Raw genomic sequence first — 19,295 nt, 5'->3', positions numbered from 1 at the left:
TTTTTGCGCTTAGGGAATTTTTTTTTGGTTCAGAAAAGAAACAAAATTAGATTAATAAAGGAAATTTATTAATCTTTTCTTAGTTCAGAATCATGTCAAGTATAAAGAGAAATTCTTAAATCAAGAAAAAAATATATATAAAATTCTTTCCTTTAATTTTCTTGTCTTGTAACCAAACACAGCAAGGGAGAGAAACTAAAACGGAAACAGCAGAAAATACAGAGTAATGATTGAAGAATTATTGTCACGACAAAGAGATTCCATTTAGTGAAATATTTACTTTTATTTTTATTATTTGTTTATTTAATTACAGAATAAAGACACTTTGGTGAAATTCGTTTTAACTAGTCGTAAAAAAGGCAGCGTCACCCTCATCACCCCCAAGAAGCACGACGACAAGTGACACGGCCGCCGTTGAGGACTCCCGGCTGAACAGTACTAGTGCTGCTACCGTTATTGGCTTTCCAATTCTTCAGTGAGTTGAATCCCCCAGTCCGAGTTTGACCAATAACCAGAGGGAATAATTATCATCAGAATTTCAGACCATTGAAGGCGTTCGTACATATATGTGTTGGATCTTTCGACCTGAAAGTAACCACGGACCATCATCTTGTGTCCCTTCTTGCTTCCCATGATTCTCCACGTCACCGCCACTTCCACATAAAAATGCACATACGGAAGGTTGGACCTCAGTTCATGCTTCAGGTCTTCTGATTCCGAGGAAATCGTCACGTTCGGACGGTACTGACGACCAAAACGGAAATGGTCCTTCAAAGGGTACCCTTGATGGAACCCAGATGCCGAATCATTATACCGAGGGTTGATGAGATTGGTGTCAGAGTCATTGAAGGAGTTATAATAAGTTAGAGAGACATCGAAGTGATCGTAGTAAATTTCCTTTACCATGTTGGTGTTCTTTGGAATTAATTCGATATGTACGACGGTGGAGTTGCCTGCGCCTGTAATATCGACAAAGCAGAAATCAGAAAGGTAGATGACTGGTGCGGAAGGAATCATGCTGAGCCACAACAAGAGAGCGGTGAGGCTCACGGTGAAGGTGAAGCCCAAGCAACACCGGCAGCAGCTGCTCCTCAACTTTTTAGACTTCTCCGAAGACGATTCCATCATCTTCATCAGCAAATCATCATCGACTCCACGATAATCAAGAGAAGACGACATTTGATGATGCTTAATTTGCCGCCTGCCTGGGAGGACCTTTGAGAGGAAAATGTGGAGATCGATGTCTTGGATTACATACGGTAGGGCATAAGCCCTAAACCTGCCTGCCTTTTATGCAGGCCAGGCCACTACCTAGACGACCTATTAGATGCTAGATTGACACGCAATCACATATTCTGGTGTGATAAAAATTTCTTTTTATTTGTAGAAATTTAAGACACCAAATTGACTTTATTAGGGGAATTTACTATCACTCCCCAACACTTAGTCTATATTTACTAAAACTCACATGTTTTAAACTTTTTTTCTAATACTTTCTAGTTTTTAGAGTCTCTTTCTCCTGCGCTTTTTAAATACCCAGATTGGACCTCCTTTTCACTTGTAATTTATTAAACTCTTTTAATATTAATTGGGTATAAAAACCAATATTTTACATGGGTCTCATTCCTCCAATAGAGGGTAGTGAGTTCCCATAAATTTAAATTTCTTTCCATTGGGAAGGATTAAGTGGTTTATATCAGTATTGGTTGAGAATGGTACAGATCCAATACTTTTATCAAATTTTTTTTATAATTTTTTTAATTTCTAAACCAATGTGTCACAATCCTAACGAGAATGTAATATTAAATTCGATATCAATCCGAATTAGTATCGGTTGAGATCCATACCAACCCAATACCGATAAAAAGAAAAAAAAGATACTAAGGTCATGATGATGGATGAGACAAAAGAAAAAAAATAATAAATAAACAATAACCTTGATGATGGATGAAACGAAAAAAAATTAATAAATAAATAATATCTTTAGGTGACTCAATACTAATGCATTTAAAAAAAATATATAAAAAAATAGAAAATAGAAAAATAATGGTATGAGAGCCAAGGAGATGTTTGAGTTTCAGCCACCAAAACAACATGTAACCAAGTAATAGTAGAAGCACAAAGCCACTTCGCTGTTTTCTTAGATTAGTAAAAGCATGTTTAAAAAAAAAGAAAATTGAATAGATTACAAGTGTAAAGGAAGGGTAATCTAGATATTTAAAAAGAGGAGGGGAGAAATAGATGTAAAAGCCCAAAAACAGGGAGTATCAGAAGAGGAAAAAAAAATAAAAATAAAGGAATTTTAGTAAATAAAGGTCAAGCGTAAGTGAATGATTGTAAATTTTCCACTTTATTATTTTATTTTTGGGACCGCTAACCTTTCAGCTTTATTATATATCTACTCTCCACCGCGCAAAGAAGAAGATACAGAATCGCTTCAATACTCTTGAGAGAGAGAGAGAGAACTTAAAGCCCGACAAAGTAGACTCTTGGGAGTGTATCCGTGGTTTGGCTTCATCAAAGTAAAAAAAAAAGTATCCGTGGTTTGGTAACAGCTCTCCCAGTATGTATTCACGTTCGCCATTGAAAGACTTTAGCCTTTTAATCTCTCTTCTGACGAGCTTATTCTTCCAAGTCATCCTCACCCTCTTTGGAAGCTTTCGGAAACGCTGTTCAAGCAAATGGCTCACCTTCCTCCTCTGGTCTGCTTATCAGTTGGCTGATGTTGCAGCCACCGCTTGCCTTGGGATATTAACCAGCTTCCCCGGTGATGAACTGAACGAGATCGCCCCAATTTGGTCTTCTTTCCTTCTATTACATCTTGGAGGCCCTGATAGTATCACGGCCATCTCTTTAGTAGACAATGAACTCTACTTTAGACACTCCATTCAGCTCCTCTACCGAGTTGGAGTTGCTGTCTACATCCATGTCAAACTATTCCTTGTCAGTCGTGGACATTTTGGAGGGTCGATCTCCTGGTTTGCAGTTCTCATATGGATGTTGTTGGCTGGAATCTCCAAGTATGCCGAGAGGACATGGGCTCTTCACTCAGCAAACATGGGTATTCTTAGAGATTCTATGCTTCCTCCTCCTAATTCAGGGCCAATTCCAATAGTCCCTGATGATGACGATGATCATCATAAGGATGATGGTGATCCCCAGTTCATTCCCATGGATGAATATGCTTTGGGGATGGTGGCGGCACCAGAAGTAGCCCCTTCTCCGACACCGAATGATGGGTCATTATTGAAAGACCAATTAGATTTTGATAAGGCAATATTACTGCTAGCCTACAAATATTTCTGCAGTTTCAAGTGCCTCTTTGTGGATCTCGTGGTCCCCTGCTCTAATAATATTATCGACACCCAGAGATTCTTCTTACAATGCCCTTGTGGAGTTGCCTTCCAACTTATTGATGTGGAGCTTAGGTTCATGTACGATATGCTCTTCACCAAAGCCCTTGTGGTTCGTACTTCTTTAGCCTGCAATTTAAGATTCCTTCGATATTGTGCCATTCTCTATGCCTTAATAGTGTTCATTCGCAGTGGCGAGTTTGATTTGTCATATGTAGACCTTTTCCACTTAGTTGCCTTACTTTTCTTTAGTTGGGCACTTATTCAAGAAACATACGAAATCATTCAAATGCTTCTATCGGAATGGACTGTCGTTTGGCTGCATAAGCACAACTTCAAAAGGCTATCGACGATAATTTTGAAACTCATCCTCTCCTGTCGATTACATGGTTCTAAACTCATCAGCAGATGTGGAGTGGGAAGAGTAGCTTCTGAGACAACAAGAAGAAACTCATGGGGTTATAACAACATCATGGCCCAATATAATCTATTGAGCTTTTGCTTCAAAGACGAGCCAACAATATTTGGAAGAATTCTACATCTTTCTTCTTGGGGGAAATCAATTCATGAGTTGGGAGCAAACAGTCGGAACACAACTCACATACATGTCTCCAACGATATTAAAGATTTCACCTACCAACAATTTAAAGAAAGGGTTCAAACATCTGATGAAGAAATCAAAAGTGCAGAATTTTGCAATCCCAGAGGCAAATGGGTGATGAAAAGGAATAATTGCTTAGAAGAACTCGGTTGGAGTATTGATGTTGAATTTGATCAGAGCATTCTTATCTGGCATGTCGCCACAGATCTCTGTTACTATTTTGATGATCTTGATTCAATTGAATGCGAAGCTGCAACACTTCAAGTTAAAGTGAGTAAGGCCTTATCAGATTATCTATTATATCTTATTCTCATTCTCCCTTTTATGTTGAACAATAAAATTGGAAAGATTAGGTTTCAAGATACATGTGCTGCAGTTAAAAAATTGTTTGATCATGTGCCCATGGATAAAAGAGAAAAGAAAAACAAGCTTTTTTCTTTCATTCTTCGGAGGAAGAAGTCATCACTTGGTGAAAAACAAACACAAGATTTCATTAAGAGGTTGCTTAGGTCGGATGCCCAAGTTTTGACAAGAGACCCTGAAGCAGATAGAAGCAAATCTGTGTTGTTAGAAGCACAAAAGCTTGCAAAATTGCTAACATCATTTGCAGTTGAAGAAAGATGGAAGATCATAAGTGGTGTGTGGGTGGAGATGTTGTCATATGCTGCAAGCAATTGTAGTGGGAAGCACCATGCCCAACGACTTTCTGATGGTGGTGAGTTTCTCACTAAAATTTGGCTTTTGATGGCTCATCTTGGTATGATAGCTTAGTCGTAGGTGTATCTTTGTGGATTAATTAGATTATTTTTACATCTTTGCCGTGGTGAATGAACTTTCTAATGTTACTTGTACACTCCATCTAATTGGCTATCCTTGTATCTTCTATATATGTTCCATTTTTATAGTTCTTCATGATCTCTTTTGTTGAAAACCTCATGTATACAAAGGCTTGCTTAGTGATAAATTTCACATTGAATTTTATTCTCACAATTGCAGGAAAATGTTGCTAGGTGCTATTTGAAATATGAAGCTTTGTATAAATGGGGTTTAAGACTTCATGGATTTATGTGTAAATATATGCATGTAATTCTTGCTTTGTGATAAATGGGGTTTAATTGTGTGTTACTGTGGCTTAAGGAAAACTTTGTCTTTAAAACTTGATCAGTGATTCAAATTGAGACTAGGTTTTACCAAAAAATTGGGACTAATTAGGGTTGTCAATGGGCCGGATATTATCTGAACCGAATCCGTATCCAATTTAATTATTTAAGATGGGAGAATGTTTTTAGTCTTGGAATGTACCCTACATCCCAGGATACTGTGTCTTTGTTTCTCTCTCCATGTGTAATGACATTCCTATCCCCCTTTAATTATATCAAAGAGGGAGCTGTGGGTGGCTGTTTCCTGCTGGTATGGCTTTAAGTTCCAGATAGAAACTTGAATAATATCTATTATTGTGTGACAATCAAGCTTAATATGCAAAAATTATAAAGTTTTATATGTGAAAAGTACATAATTTATATAAAATATGAATAAATGTGACATTCTAAGTAACTTGAGCTTGACTTAATCTAAGAATTGATTTGATTTTTCTGACCTTTTTTATATTTACAAAGATGATATCAGATATTTGAATGTTTAAAGGGATATAGATATGGTCAAAACGATACACTTACATCCACCCTGTTTCTTTACCAAAAAAAATAAAAAATATCCACCCTATTTGTTTAGCCCATTAAAAGCCCTAGTAATAGTTGAGTCCAACTAATTAGATTACCAAAAGACTAGTCTCATGCTTAATCTGCTGGAGATGTGTGCGATATACATGTATTGTAGAAGAGGAGAAAACATCTGAAGATGATGTTTGCAATATTTCTTGTGCATCAAAATTTTATTGCAAGCAAAATGAGTGGATTAGTATGATCCTAATCCTATAGGACCTGATACGAATCATGATCAAATTGGTATTGGCCTTGACCGATCTCCACCTCAATTCTATCTTCTCAAACATTGTTTCCTTGACCTCCTTATTTATGGTCTCACATATCCTTTTTTTTTAATCCGAATATTATATGAGTCCTGGGGAAGTCCCTAGAATTTTATTAAATAAGATAAACAAACTAATAAAGAAATAAAAGGGGACATAACCCGTCTTACCCCAACCCATGAGATACAAATCATTCTGACACTCGCAAAACCAAAAGAAAAAACTCCAAAAGAGGAAAGATTACATTCTAAAGATTGGTAATCTTGCTTTATCCTCCCTAGTGATGTAACTAATATTAGATGGGAGACAACCTACACAGCCGCTTGGGAGTTGCATAACCATCTCCACTCCATCCCTTATGTAAGAGTTGATTGTATAAATCTATTGGTGCATGTAAGGATTAAAGTATTGATATCGATCATCATATTCGGTTGACTAAAATTAAGATATGTATCAAAGGGGTTTTGTATTGTATCGTATCGAAGTTACTTTATACCATGGGTGCATGTATGATTCTAGACATAATTCTATAGAATGAGCTTCTGTGGAATCTTAATTCTGAAAGATTAACTGTTTAATTATCTTGAGTCTGTCATCCTGAATTTGTGAGTTGGATTGATCTCTCTCTCTCATCAATCACCTAATCACCTAGTGATGCCTGCTGCAATGCTGCCAAGAATCAGTGGCTTTCAAATTGCATCAAGGAGGATAAAAGTTTTGAACCCTTTTTCATATCAATTATAGTAATTAAGAGTCTTATTTTTGCACTTGTGAAATCTTGTCTATTTAAGAGAAAATATATGAAGGATTTTGAAACCCAGGCTGATTCGAATCAAAAAGAAAATAAAATCCAATCTTAAAGCTTCACCACACAAATAATGATTTTGTTTCAATAAAAAATGCATAACAGAACCGGAAAATACAATAGTATATCAGGTGGTTCATTCTCAATTTACCTAATCTTCTTAATTCAGGAATGACTCTCCCTTTAACACAAAATGTGGAATCATGTCTCTGCACAAAATCACCATTAATTACAATTCAGAAACATACAACCAAACACCTCCCATGCTTCCCAATTAAACCCACCTGAGCTTTGAGCCCCAACCTGAGAAAACCCAAGCATGGCTACATTCTTAAATATTTTCGCTTGCGTTGAGCTTGGGCTGGGTAACCTCATCAAACCCAAGTTTGGGCTGGTTTGTGTTGGCTTGGATTGTGTTGGGCTGGGCACACGCCCGGCCGATGTTCATCCTTAATTACTTTTTAATCTACTTCAAGATCGACAAATGTAGAGGTGCAAATTCTAAGCCCGATTCGATATACATTTGTAAATGGGTCAGGCTCTAGTAGACGTGATTTAATCCACGTGATTCGTTGTTCTTTTGGGTTTACAGATTCTACTGATTTGTGAAGCCTCTGTTTGTGGAGACTTTAGTTTTATTTGCCTAATTAAATAAAATTTGTTCAGCCCACTTAAAAGGCAAATTTTAAGGAAGGTACATTTAGAGTTAAATAGGTTTAAAGTCTGAATTAAGCTCAAACTAATAAATTCGATTATAAACCGAGATCGACTGATCGAATGTAAATCGTATCATACCTAGCTAAGTTAAGCCTATTTAGTTAAATGGATGCTCCCAATGCAGGACTTGAAATTGGTCAAGCCCATATAGGCCTTACCGAACCTAATCGATTGACACCCCTAGAGGCATTGAGCGCCAATGGCCATGAGGCCCATGACAGTGGCGGGGCCTTCGACCATTAGAGCCGTGAGGATGGCATCCACAGTCACTCGTTACACCATGGCTGAAACAAGGAAATGGGAAAGACGCCGTGCCGATGGCCATAACGATGGCTACAAGCCTACAATGGTCACCCATATGACTCCTTCCTCATCTCCAATAAAATGGCATACTTACCTCTATTATAAAATAGGGGCATTGTGAATTAGGTTACAAATTCAATTGTAACTTATAAAAGCCTTGAAGCTACGTTTGATTGGCAAGAAATGAAAAAAAAAATTAAAAAAAAAATTTTAAATTAGATTTGAAGAGAGACAAAAATCAATCATTTCATGCACCTTAGACCTATGTAGTGAAGTCCTTAAAGTTGTTTTTAGGATAATACTGATTTTCTTTTCTTTAAATTTTCCACATCAAATATACATGACTCCAATAATGAGTTTGCTTTCACAAAAGAATGAGTTAAAGCTAAAACTTACTCATTCAAAAGGCATATGAGTTTGTTTCTACAAATGAATGAGTCAAAAGCTAAAATCTAGCCACTTACCCATGCAAGACATATTGCAATTGTATCTTCAGGAGATGCTAATGTTAGGCTGGACTATACTGAGTAAATTTGCATATGGGATATGGTGGGGGACAGTGGGATACATTTGAGGTGATATGGTATAATTATTGGGATACATTATTTTATATAAAAGACAAAAAATTTGGAAGAATACCAAGAGTATGAAAAAAATTGCAAATAATATTGTAACGTATTTATTATAATAAATTGTAATTTTTAAAAAAAGATAGAATTCGATGCAAATTTTGAAATAATTGATAGATCCCCAAATATTGTGACAAAATATATAAATTTACTAACTACATGCAAAATACCAGACCTTAACCTGACCCACTTAGACTTTTTTTAAAGTATGATTTGGTTATACCTTTTCCAATCCATCCTAAGCTACTGATCCACTGTTTTTGTGCTTCATGGTAGATATGAAAGTGGATAATCCAAAATCCGATTTGATCATATTCCGTATATAGTTATTCAAAAAATAAAATTCTTAAAATTTTTGAATGAATTTTGATATTGATGTATCTCCTCCAAAAATCAACAACAACAATACAATTCAGCCTTATCCCTAATAAATGGGATCAACTACACGGATCCTAGTGTGGAAAAAGAAAAAGAAAGAAGAGGAAAAAGAGAGAAAATTTAATTAATTCAAGTAATTATTTAATAATGTTTTCTTATGAGTTATCTTACAATATATCTTATATTTAATTTATATTTCAATACATAGCCGTAATTATGATTTTTTTTTAATAATAGTTGATAATAGTTGTATCTCAAAAGAATTAATAAGGTTCTGTTGTATTAAAATATGAATATTAGATTTCTTGGTGGATTTGAATTTAGATAATATATATTTCAAGTGAAAATATTATTAGGAATTAGGATATTTGTTGGATTTAATGCTCTTTAGTTTTAAAGTTTCAAACTATTTCTCCTATTGAGCAGGGTTGGGGTGGGCTGTGACCGGGGTGTGAATGTAGTGGAGGAGACCTTCGATTGGCTTCAGGCAAGTAGTGGGGACTACAAAGGCGTAGTAGGAGTTGCAGTTATGGATGTAAATGGATAGTCAAAATATGAATTCAAATTCGCATCCCTATTCATTTAGGGATATTTGTATCCAAATAAGGGTATTCGGATTAAAATCCGAATTATCAAAATAAATAATTATTCGATCCGATTAAATAATCAATTAATGATTTTGAGGGTTCTTGAAGTTTAAACAGGTTCTAGAGAATGAGGAAAAGACTTAAAACAACATAAAAAGATGGATTAAGAGCAAATTATATTCATTGGGGGGAGGAAGGTCCGGATTACACAAGTCAGAGGATAAATGGATAGTTGAAAATTCAAATTCGATCCGCATCCCTATTCGTGTAGGGGTATCTGTATCATGTCAAAAATATCCAAATCCGACTACATTTAATCCGAATTTGATCTGTATCCAATCCGTTTAAATCCCTAGTTGCAGTGTGAGCTTTGATGGAGCTCTGTAGTAAAGCTGGTGTGTGTGTGTTCCCTTTTGGCTAAGGTAACATTGAGGACAGGACAAGTTGAGGGAGGTTCAAGACGACAAAGGAGATGTCTTGAGAGTATCAAGAGGTTTTATCAGGTTTTATCGAGTCCATATCCTCTGTAGCCGCTGCATTAGTGCAGTGAGCATCCGGACACATATCTCAAGGGACTCCCGACCACCAAATGCTCACTGCACCAGTGCAGAGAGGCTGTAGAGAATGTAGAGACGGTTTTATCATTAACTTTTGTTCTTCTATGGATGTTTCTCATAGGATTAAAATCGTCATTGGCGATGGAATCTGGCGGAGGCTGGTTGAGGTAACTTCGGATTGCAACACGTGGTGAATCACACGTGGACAGTCGGATGGTAGACTTAGCAGGGAAACGGTTTTGAAGGCAGATTGACCTAATCGATTACCTCCTCTTCTTCTCCCTCCTTCCTCTCCTCCCTTCGAATCGCCAAGACAGAACTAGGGTTAGGTTTCTCCTTTTTCTTCCTCTCTCTTATTCGAATTATTGACCAGGGAATCAAGCTTCAGTGCATCGGTCGATCGTGCGTCCCTTCCTTGTTCCTTTTTCTGTGGTTATTGCTTAGCAGATGAGCACTCAGATCTGAATCGCAATGAACAACTGTAACGTACTACCACAACCAGAGTATATCAGTACACAGACCATGAGTAAACTGAGATTTTGCCAATTATTCTTTAATTTTTGATACTGAGCATTTGGATTTCTTCGTCACTCTATATACAAAGGAACTTCCTCAATTTTCTCTTTCTTCTCTACATACGAAGGGTTATCTTATTTTGGATTTGTTGATCTAATCCGCCCATTTCACTTACCTTGAAACAAATCGTTTTATTCATCTTCTTCTCCGGCCAAAGTATTAGATGGGAAAAAGCCATTAAAGTCCAGCTTCGTTTCAAGCACCTGCAACTTCGATCAATGAATCTCTTCGCACCAACCACAAATTGACATTAGAAAAATGGTAAAGAGAGAAGAGAAATGGATTTTCGCCGCCATAAAAAAGAAGTCTAAGCTTTCAACGCTGAATCAAAACTTGATCAAATACGACACTGATGAACCGAAACTTTCCCTGTTTCATGTTTCCTTGCCCCGTCTATCATCTGACAGTTCACGTATCGCTGAGCACGTGTCGCAATCCAAGATTGCCTCCGCCAAATTCCATTGCCGCAGACGATTTCAATCCTTTTCTCATATGCCCCTTAAAGAATAAAGAATCATTTTGATCATTCCATTTCAAAAGAATAAAAAGAGGCAAGTTACTTAAGTTGGACATGTCAAAAGCATACGATGGACTAGAATGGGGTATAATTTGGGTCCTATTTGAGTTCCCTAGGGTTTGGGAAGCATTGGAATGATTTAATCTTGTACCTCCTCTCAATAGTCACTTATTCTATAAAATTGGAAGGGTCCTCCTTTGATTACTTCGAACCATCAAGAGGAATCAGGCAAGGATGCTCACTCAGCCCATATTTATTCATTGCAACCATAGAAATTCTTTCCCGATTACTATCCACATACAGAGACCTAAACCTCTTTCAAGGAATCAAGGTCTCCAAATATGCCCCCGAGGTATCGCATCTACTATTTGCAAATGATACCTTTATCTTCTGTTGAGCCGCATCCGAGGATCTATTGTCCATCAAAGTTGTCTTAGAACTATTTAAGATAGCTGCTTATCAACTTTTTAGAGTTCTCCAAAGACGATTCCATTATCTTCATCCAATCATCATCGACGCTATTATAATCAAGAGAAGACATTTGATGATGCTTAATTTGCCGCCTGCCTGATAGGAGAGGAAAATGTGAAGATCGATGCCTTAGATCACCAACCGTTGGGGATAAGGTCTCAACCTACCTTTTTGCAGGCCAGGCCAGTCCCTTGACGACCTATTAGATGCTATAGAAGCCAAGAGCATGTATTGGTGTTGAAGTCCTTGATTAAATTTCATTGATTTAGAAAATTGATTTTTATTCCATTTCTTTGGTTGCGAGCACTAGGCCAAATTAGTGTGGGATTTTTTTTTTTTAAAGAAAGAAAGATATAATATGTTAAAGGAAAATTTACAGTGTCATGTCACTATTAAAAAGACACTCCCTGTGTAATTCTAAATTATGTTCATATTCTTTACCGTTAGTCTCTGTCACGTAAATTTTTTTTTTTTTTTCTTTGGAAATCCATAAATGATTTTTTGGAAATCCACAAACGAAAAAAGAAAGGCATGGTCTTCTCATATGCATATATCTGTGAAGAAGGTTAACCACAAAAGTGGCAGCAATTACAATAAGAGTGATTCCTCTTAATCAGGTTTGACTCGTTGAATCATCAAGTTTTGAAGACGAAGATGAGTCGAGCCAAGTCAAGTCGAAAAACCTAGTTATCCAACTGTTTAAGATGCCATTTTTTTTTTGGTAGAAATTTGAGACACCAATTCGATTTTATTATTTTATTTGTTGGACTGCTAACCTTTCTGCTTTACTATATGTCTACTCTCAGCCGCACAAAGACCAATGGGGTTGGTAACCTAGTGGTGAAAATGTCCTCAACCCATTACTACTTGAGTCGGCTGATTGTGGGTTAGTGTTTCGGTGTGCCCACTATCATCCATTGGCCCTGCGGTATGGTATTCTTCCAATTCATCCTCACCCTCTTTGGAAGCTTTCGGAAACATTGTTCAAGCAAATGGCTCACCTTCCTCCTCTGGTCTGCTTTTCAGTTGGCTGATGTTGCAGCCACCGCTTGCCTTGGAATATTAACCAGCTTTCCTGGTGATGAACTGAACAAGATCGCCCCAATTTGGTCTTCTTTCCTTCTATTGCATCTTGGAGGCCCTGATACCATCGGGGCCATCTCTTTAGTAGACAATGAACTCTACTTTAGACACTCCATTCAGCTCCTCTACCGAGTTGGAGTTGCTGTCTACATCGATGTCAAAATATTCCTCGTCAGAGCTGTAAATTTTGGAGGCTCCATCTCCTCGTTTGCCGAGAGGACATGGGCTTTTCACCCAGCAAACATGGGTAATCTTAGAGATTCCATGCTTCCTCCTCCTAATTCAGGGCAAATTCCATTAGTCCCTGATGATGACGATGATCATCCCCACTTCATTCACATGGATGAATATGCTTTCGGGATTGTGGTGGCAACAGAAGTGGCTCCTGCACCGACACCGAATGATAGGTCATTATTGAAAGAGCAATTAGATTTTGATAAGGCAATATTACTACGAGCCTACCAATATTTCTGCAGTTTCAAGTGCCTCTTTGTGGATCTCGTGGTCCCCTACTCTAATAATATTATCAACACCCATAGATTCTTCTTACAATACCCTTGTGAAGTTGCCTTCCAACTCATTGATGTGGAGCTTAGGTTGATGTACGATATGCTCTTCACCAAAGCCGTTGTTGTTCGTACTTCTCTAGCCTGCAATTTACGATTCCTTCGATATTGTGCCATTCTCTATGCCTTAACAGTGTTCATTCGGAGTGGCGAGGTATCCTATTCCATAGAAGCAGTTATTTTCTTTACTTGGGCACTTGTTCAAGAAAAGTACGAAATCATTCAAATGCTTCTATCGGAATGGACTGTCGTCTGGCTGCATAAGCACAACTTCAAAAGGCTTTCGACGATAATTTTGAAACTCATCCACTGCATCAGCACACAGATCAATTGAAGACTACACGGAGACATCTTTGGCTCATTAAGCGCGGACAACATAGCCTTTTCACACCCACATGTGGGCATAATAAACAACCGTAAATGAATATCTTTCTTTTTTTCCTTAAAAATCAATGATAACGAGAAGTAAGCCAATATAGTTCCATTACAGTGGACTGCAGCTGTAAATTGTCATGTCAATTGCCAACTAAACTGCCTTTTCTTCATTTAGTTAAATACATACAATAGTATTGAGGATGGTTTTATTTATTTATTTATTTTTTGGTTAGAACATAAAAGTCTTTAAACAAACAGCTGGAGTTCTAATCTTCTTGGATAATAGATGATGACGTTAAGGATAAATACCTTTCAAGCACGACATTATTATCATACGAGCCTACAAAGTGCTTCGCTAGTTTCTCAATTATAGCCATATAGTCACTCTGTTCACATTAAAACAGGGAAAAATTGCAGGGAAGAATACCATTATCACGAAAATCGCTTTTCAATGATTTGGAGAAGTAGCTTCTGAGACAACAAGAAACTCATGGTGTTATAACAACATCATGGCCCAATATAATCTATTGAGCTTTTGCTTCAAAGACAAGCCTACAATATTTGGAAGAATACAACATCTTTCTTATTGGGGGAAATCAATTCATGAGTTGGGAGAAAAAGTTGAAACACAACTCACATACATGTCTCCAACGACGTTAAAGAATTCATCTACCACCAATTTAAAGAAACGGTTCAGACAACTGATGAAGAAATCAGAAGTGCAGAATTTCGCAATCCCAAAGGCAAATGGTCCTGAAAATGAACAACTGCTCAGAACACAATTACTTAGAAGAAGTCGGTTGGAGTATTATAAGATAACTTATAAGAATACATTATTAAATAATTGCATGAACTATTTAACTTTAATTGGATTGGATACTTCAATATCTAAATTCATTTCCAATTTCTTAGAATTTTTCTGAAAAAATGTATACAAAACGGGATCAAATCGGAGCACAAATACAGCGGATCAGTAGCTTAATATGGATAGGAACTAGTGTAGCCAAGTCAGAGTATAAAACAAAAGAACGTTTCGGTCCCACACATTGATACTAATCCAATGATCAGAATGGGAATGAGGATGTAGCTCAATGGGTGCTACCAACTATAGGTTTGGTGTAAGACGCATGAGTTCTTATGTTGGAATCTCCATCCATCCTATCTTATTACCCCTACTCCCCCCTACCTATGGATCTCCTCTGCAGGCTCTAGATGATAATTGGGTGGTCCACGATGGAAAGGAAAAAAAGAAAGAAAGAAGGGCCAGGATCTATTTAAAAATGCTCTTCACATACAGTGGGGAATAGGGACGCCAGAATAACATCGTTCAGGCTGAATCAACTTCTAGGATATTCTAGCCCAATTAAGGAGGATTTGAATTAAATTAGCTAGTGTTGGTCAATGGGTATGTGGCTGCATCATCATATGGGGAATGAACAACTAGTTTTTCTGGGACATTTTGATCGAAGTGGCAAGTTTGAGGGTTTTTTTTGGGTTCAGAAAAGAAAGGAAACTAGATTAACAAAGAAATTTATTAATCTTCTCTTCAAGACCATGCCAAAGAAATTTATTAATCTTCTCTTCAAGACCATGCCAAGAAAAAAAAATATACAAAATTCTTTTCTTTTATTTTCTTGTCTTGCAACCAAACACAGCGAGGGGGAGAAACTAAAACGGAAACAGCAGAAAATACAGAGTAATGATTGAAGAATTATTGTCACGAAAAAAATTCCATTTAGTGAAATATTTAATTTAATTTTATTTCTTTATTTAATTACAGAATAAAGACACTTTGGTGAAATTCGTTTTATTCCATTTCACATAAAAGTTGTCTTAAATAATTAAAAAATAATAATTTATATTATTATGTATCTTATATTTATTTATATTTAGTTAGATAGTTATAATTATGAATTAGTTTAAAATAATTTCATTAAAATATATGTTTTTTGAAAAAAAAAAAAAGAAAAAAAAAAGAGATCAATTGGATTCAAATATGATGTAATGGATTGTGTTCTTTCTGGATCAATTTTAATAAAGGGGATTCCTCTTCTATCTATTTTCATGAGTTTATTTTTCAATTTTAAGTCCTTGAGACAATCGAACCATGGAAAAATCTCACTTTCTCCCTGATTAGAAGTTAGTAAATATTCCATGATCGTTCTCTCTCTCCAAACTGTACGACTTTGGCACACCCGCACATCTCATTATTATACCGTGTATTTGTTGTCAACAGATATATACACGATTAGCAAACTGAATCTTTGCCCAAGGTTGAATATTTCTTTACCTCTTGTGGACTTGCATATGGCAACCCAAATACGAGGAAATAACCATCACACATCCTATGATAAGCTGTGAAATGAGCTAAGTGATTTACAGTTTCCTTTCCAATTTTACATTCCTACTTGCAAGATGTAAATTAGTGCAGGAGCAATATCAGATGGGTTTGATGTGGTTTGATCTCAAAATCAGGAAGATTTGTATTTCGTTATTTGGGAATATTATAGTACCATGGGCCCAGATCATTGGATTAGTTTAAAATTAGAAGTATTTTAGTTTTGAATTTGGTTGTAAGGCCCAATGGTTAGATGTGCAGGGAAGTGGTTTTTGTTTTCTTTCCTTAGAAGCTTACTTTGATAAGGGTCTTCAAGCTGTCCTAGTCGTGGGGTTAGAAGCTACTCACTTCAATGAAGGAGATTATGTTGCTTGTGATGATGTGCTTTTGTTATAGGTCAGGTTGAGGATTCTAAGGGGGTGTTTGGTTCGGTAAATCTTTAGGATGACATTCTTTAGAATGATAATTCTTAATTTTTTGAGTTGTTTGGTTCTACTAAGATGACCCTTATAAGTGAGCATTCTACTTCCCATGAATGACTATATTACAAAGGATGTGTTTCAAATCTAAGTTTACCTCAACACTTAAACTCAGATTTGAGCAACCTTTTTACCATCTAGTATAAAAGGAGAAAGTGAAAAGACGTTCTCTACCGAAGCCAATATCTCAACCCGAGAAAAACATGCACTAACCTTAAGGCAACCAAACGATTTTTCAGAAAGAAATATAATTCAGAAGAATGTCTGTTAAAAGATTGACATTCATATCCGATACATACACCATTTGATTTACTGAACCAAACACCCCCAAAGAATCCTTTTGATATCCTCTTCTCGCTTTATTCTTTTCTTAACTACCTCCTTTAGCTTTTACGCCCCTAACGGACCATTTGTGAAAATTCATTAATCCTCCATAATTCAACTTTCTTCGTCAATGGATATGGAGGTTGAAATTGAAGGTATAAAGGAGGAGCTCCCACCAGAAATCCAACAACAGATAATAGGAAATCTCACTGGAGATGAGGATGAGGTCAATGGTTGACCGTTGTTGCCATCCGCAAGGGTGAAGGGATGAAGACACGCCCACTGTCATGGCCATCGGCACGGCGTCTTTCCCGTTTCCTTGTTTCAGCCATGGTGTCACAAGTGACTCTGGATGCCATCCTCAAGGCTCAAAGGACTGAAGGCCCCGCCACTATCATGGCCATTGCCACTGATCAATGCCTATGTCGATCTTGTAGGAAATTAAAGGGTAATTGGGTATGGACATTGGGCGGGCATTAGGGCTGTAGTAGGTTTGTGCCCAGCCCAGTCCAGCTCAGCCCAGCTCAACCCAACCTTGGATTTGTGAGGCTACCCAACCCAGGCAAAACTATTTAAGCCTGCAGCCAAGCTCGGGTATTCTCAGGTTCGGCGCAAGTTTAGGTGGGTTTTATTGGGAAGTAAAAATGGGTGGAGTGGAGGTAGTTATGCAACTCCCAAGCGGCTGTGGGACCATCAACAGGGGATCGTGGAAGTGATATGGAAGGGATAATATGTACTGCCAAATATTAAGAATCCAAATTTACCCTTTTGAAAATTACTATTTTCTGACAACTATTTCAACATATAAGGGTATAATAGGAACTACACTGTGTGAAGATTCAGTTTAGACTGATGTGAATTTGAAATCGAAACCGATTATGGAAATTGAATCAAATCATTTACACAAAAACCGTAAAATGGTTTATTAAATGATTCGATTTTGATTTTAAGTTTAAATCGTTGATAAACCTATTTGTATTAAATTTAAGTTATTCAATGCTAAATTTACATACATTTCAATAAAACCATTTAAGTTTACAATAAAAAAACTATTAAAAAAATATATAAAAATAAATAATTCAATTTAATGTTATAATTTACATCCATTTCACAAAAAATTTTAAAAGTAAAAAAAATTATTTGAATAAAAAATTAGAAAGTAAGACCCATGGAAGTAAGAACCCCACTGCTTTGTTTTCTTTCCACCGAAAACCCCTAAACAAAGCAAAACAGCTGATTCAGTGAATTTTGTTTGTCCATTTTAGTTGGTTTTGGCCAATTTGGCCATTTCATTTATTTCTCTAATTTTTCTACCCCCAAAAAAAAAGAAAAAAGGGAATTCTATGTAAAACGCATTCCGTGCATTGGGCCAAAAGGTAAGCCAAACAAATATTGGGCAGAAAAGAAAAGCCCATACAAATTTATGCTTCAACAACTCTAAAGTAGAGTTCATTTAAGGCTTTTTTCCATTACCTAACCCAATAGAATTATATTTAAATGTTGCGTATTCATCTATAATATTTTAATTAGTTTAAAAAATAATTTTATCTATTTGTATATTTTTAAATAATTATTTTAATAAAAAATTCGCCAAAACATATTTCATCAGGCCTGCTGCAGTGATGAAATTTTTAATTTGGAATAAATCAAAATATTCCACTATGATGAATTCAACTACGATTTGGAAATTATGGTGATTTAAAATGCTCGAATTAGTTCAATTCAAAATTCTTGTATATTTTAGCAAATGCAATAGCTAGTTGTTGTGTGTTCCTAGCAAAAAAAAAAAAAAAAAAAAAAAAAGGTAATAGCTATTTGTGTGTGTACATGTGTGTGTGTATGTGAGAGACAAATCTTTTGGTAATCTTATCTTCTTAGGGCTTTAAATGGGCTAAAGATACAGGGTGGATATAGGTGTATCCATATCTAAATCTATATCTATGTAAATATTCAAGTATCCATTATCATCTTATTAGATATAAAAAAAGTAGAAAAATTTAAATCCATGCTTATGTTAGGTGAAACTCAAGTTATAGTACTTTTCGTACTTAGTAGAACATTTATTCATAAATTATGTAGTTTCCACTTATAAAACTTTACAAATTTTCCATATTAAACATGATTGTCACAAAAGATATATTATTGACATAGAGTAGAGAAGTATAAATATGTCTAAATAATCAGATTGGACATTATTGGATCAAATATAAATATACCTATATCTTAAATGGGAAAGTGTTTCTCATCTGGGAACATATGCTATGCTAGCCAGAAACACCTATTCACAGCTCCCCCTTCAGTATAGTTAAAAAGAGATAGGGAGGTTCTTACACATGGGGAGGAGAGACAGAGACACAGGATCTGGGTTGTAGGGTATGCTTCCAGGCAGAAAGCATTCTCCCAACTTAAATAAATCAAATTGGATATAGGTTGGGTCTGGATGATATCCAGCCCATTGACAACCCTACCTAGTCTCAATTTCAAGTAACTAATCAAGTTTTGAAGACCGAATTTTCCTTAAGCCATACTGAAGGGGAATTCCATGACTGCGGCTAGGGGTGTCAATACCTAAATCGAACTGGTAAAACTGCCCTGGACCGAGCCGATTGAACCTGGACAAATCAAACCAAAACCTTGTTGGGCCAGTTT

General features: G+C 36.4%; 3 protein-coding genes across 3 annotated transcripts; 2 read left to right on the top strand and 1 right to left on the bottom strand.

The window, feature by feature from the left end:
* Nucleotides 1-453: 453 nt before the first annotated feature.
* On the bottom strand, nucleotides 454-1,255 carry LOC122093070. The gene has a single exon (XM_042663324.1). It carries the CDS (start codon nucleotides 1,177-1,179, stop codon nucleotides 454-456), a length of 726 nt encoding a protein of 241 aa, XP_042519258.1. The 5' UTR covers nucleotides 1,180-1,255.
* A 1,310-nt stretch (nucleotides 1,256-2,565) lies between these two features.
* On the top strand, nucleotides 2,566-4,725 carry LOC122093069. Its single transcript, XM_042663323.1, has one exon. It carries the CDS (start codon nucleotides 2,566-2,568, stop codon nucleotides 4,723-4,725), a length of 2,160 nt encoding a protein of 719 aa, XP_042519257.1.
* A 7,686-nt stretch (nucleotides 4,726-12,411) lies between these two features.
* LOC122093068 lies at nucleotides 12,412-13,464 on the top strand. The gene has a single exon (XM_042663322.1). It carries the CDS (start codon nucleotides 12,412-12,414, stop codon nucleotides 13,462-13,464), a length of 1,053 nt encoding a protein of 350 aa, XP_042519256.1.
* Nucleotides 13,465-19,295: the final 5,831 nt, after the last annotated feature.

This window comes from Macadamia integrifolia, chromosome 11, assembly GCF_013358625.1.
Source record: "Macadamia integrifolia cultivar HAES 741 chromosome 11, SCU_Mint_v3, whole genome shotgun sequence".
Taxonomy (NCBI): Eukaryota; Viridiplantae; Streptophyta; class Magnoliopsida; order Proteales; family Proteaceae; genus Macadamia; species Macadamia integrifolia.
This window is presented reverse-complemented; position numbering and strand designations above follow the sequence as displayed.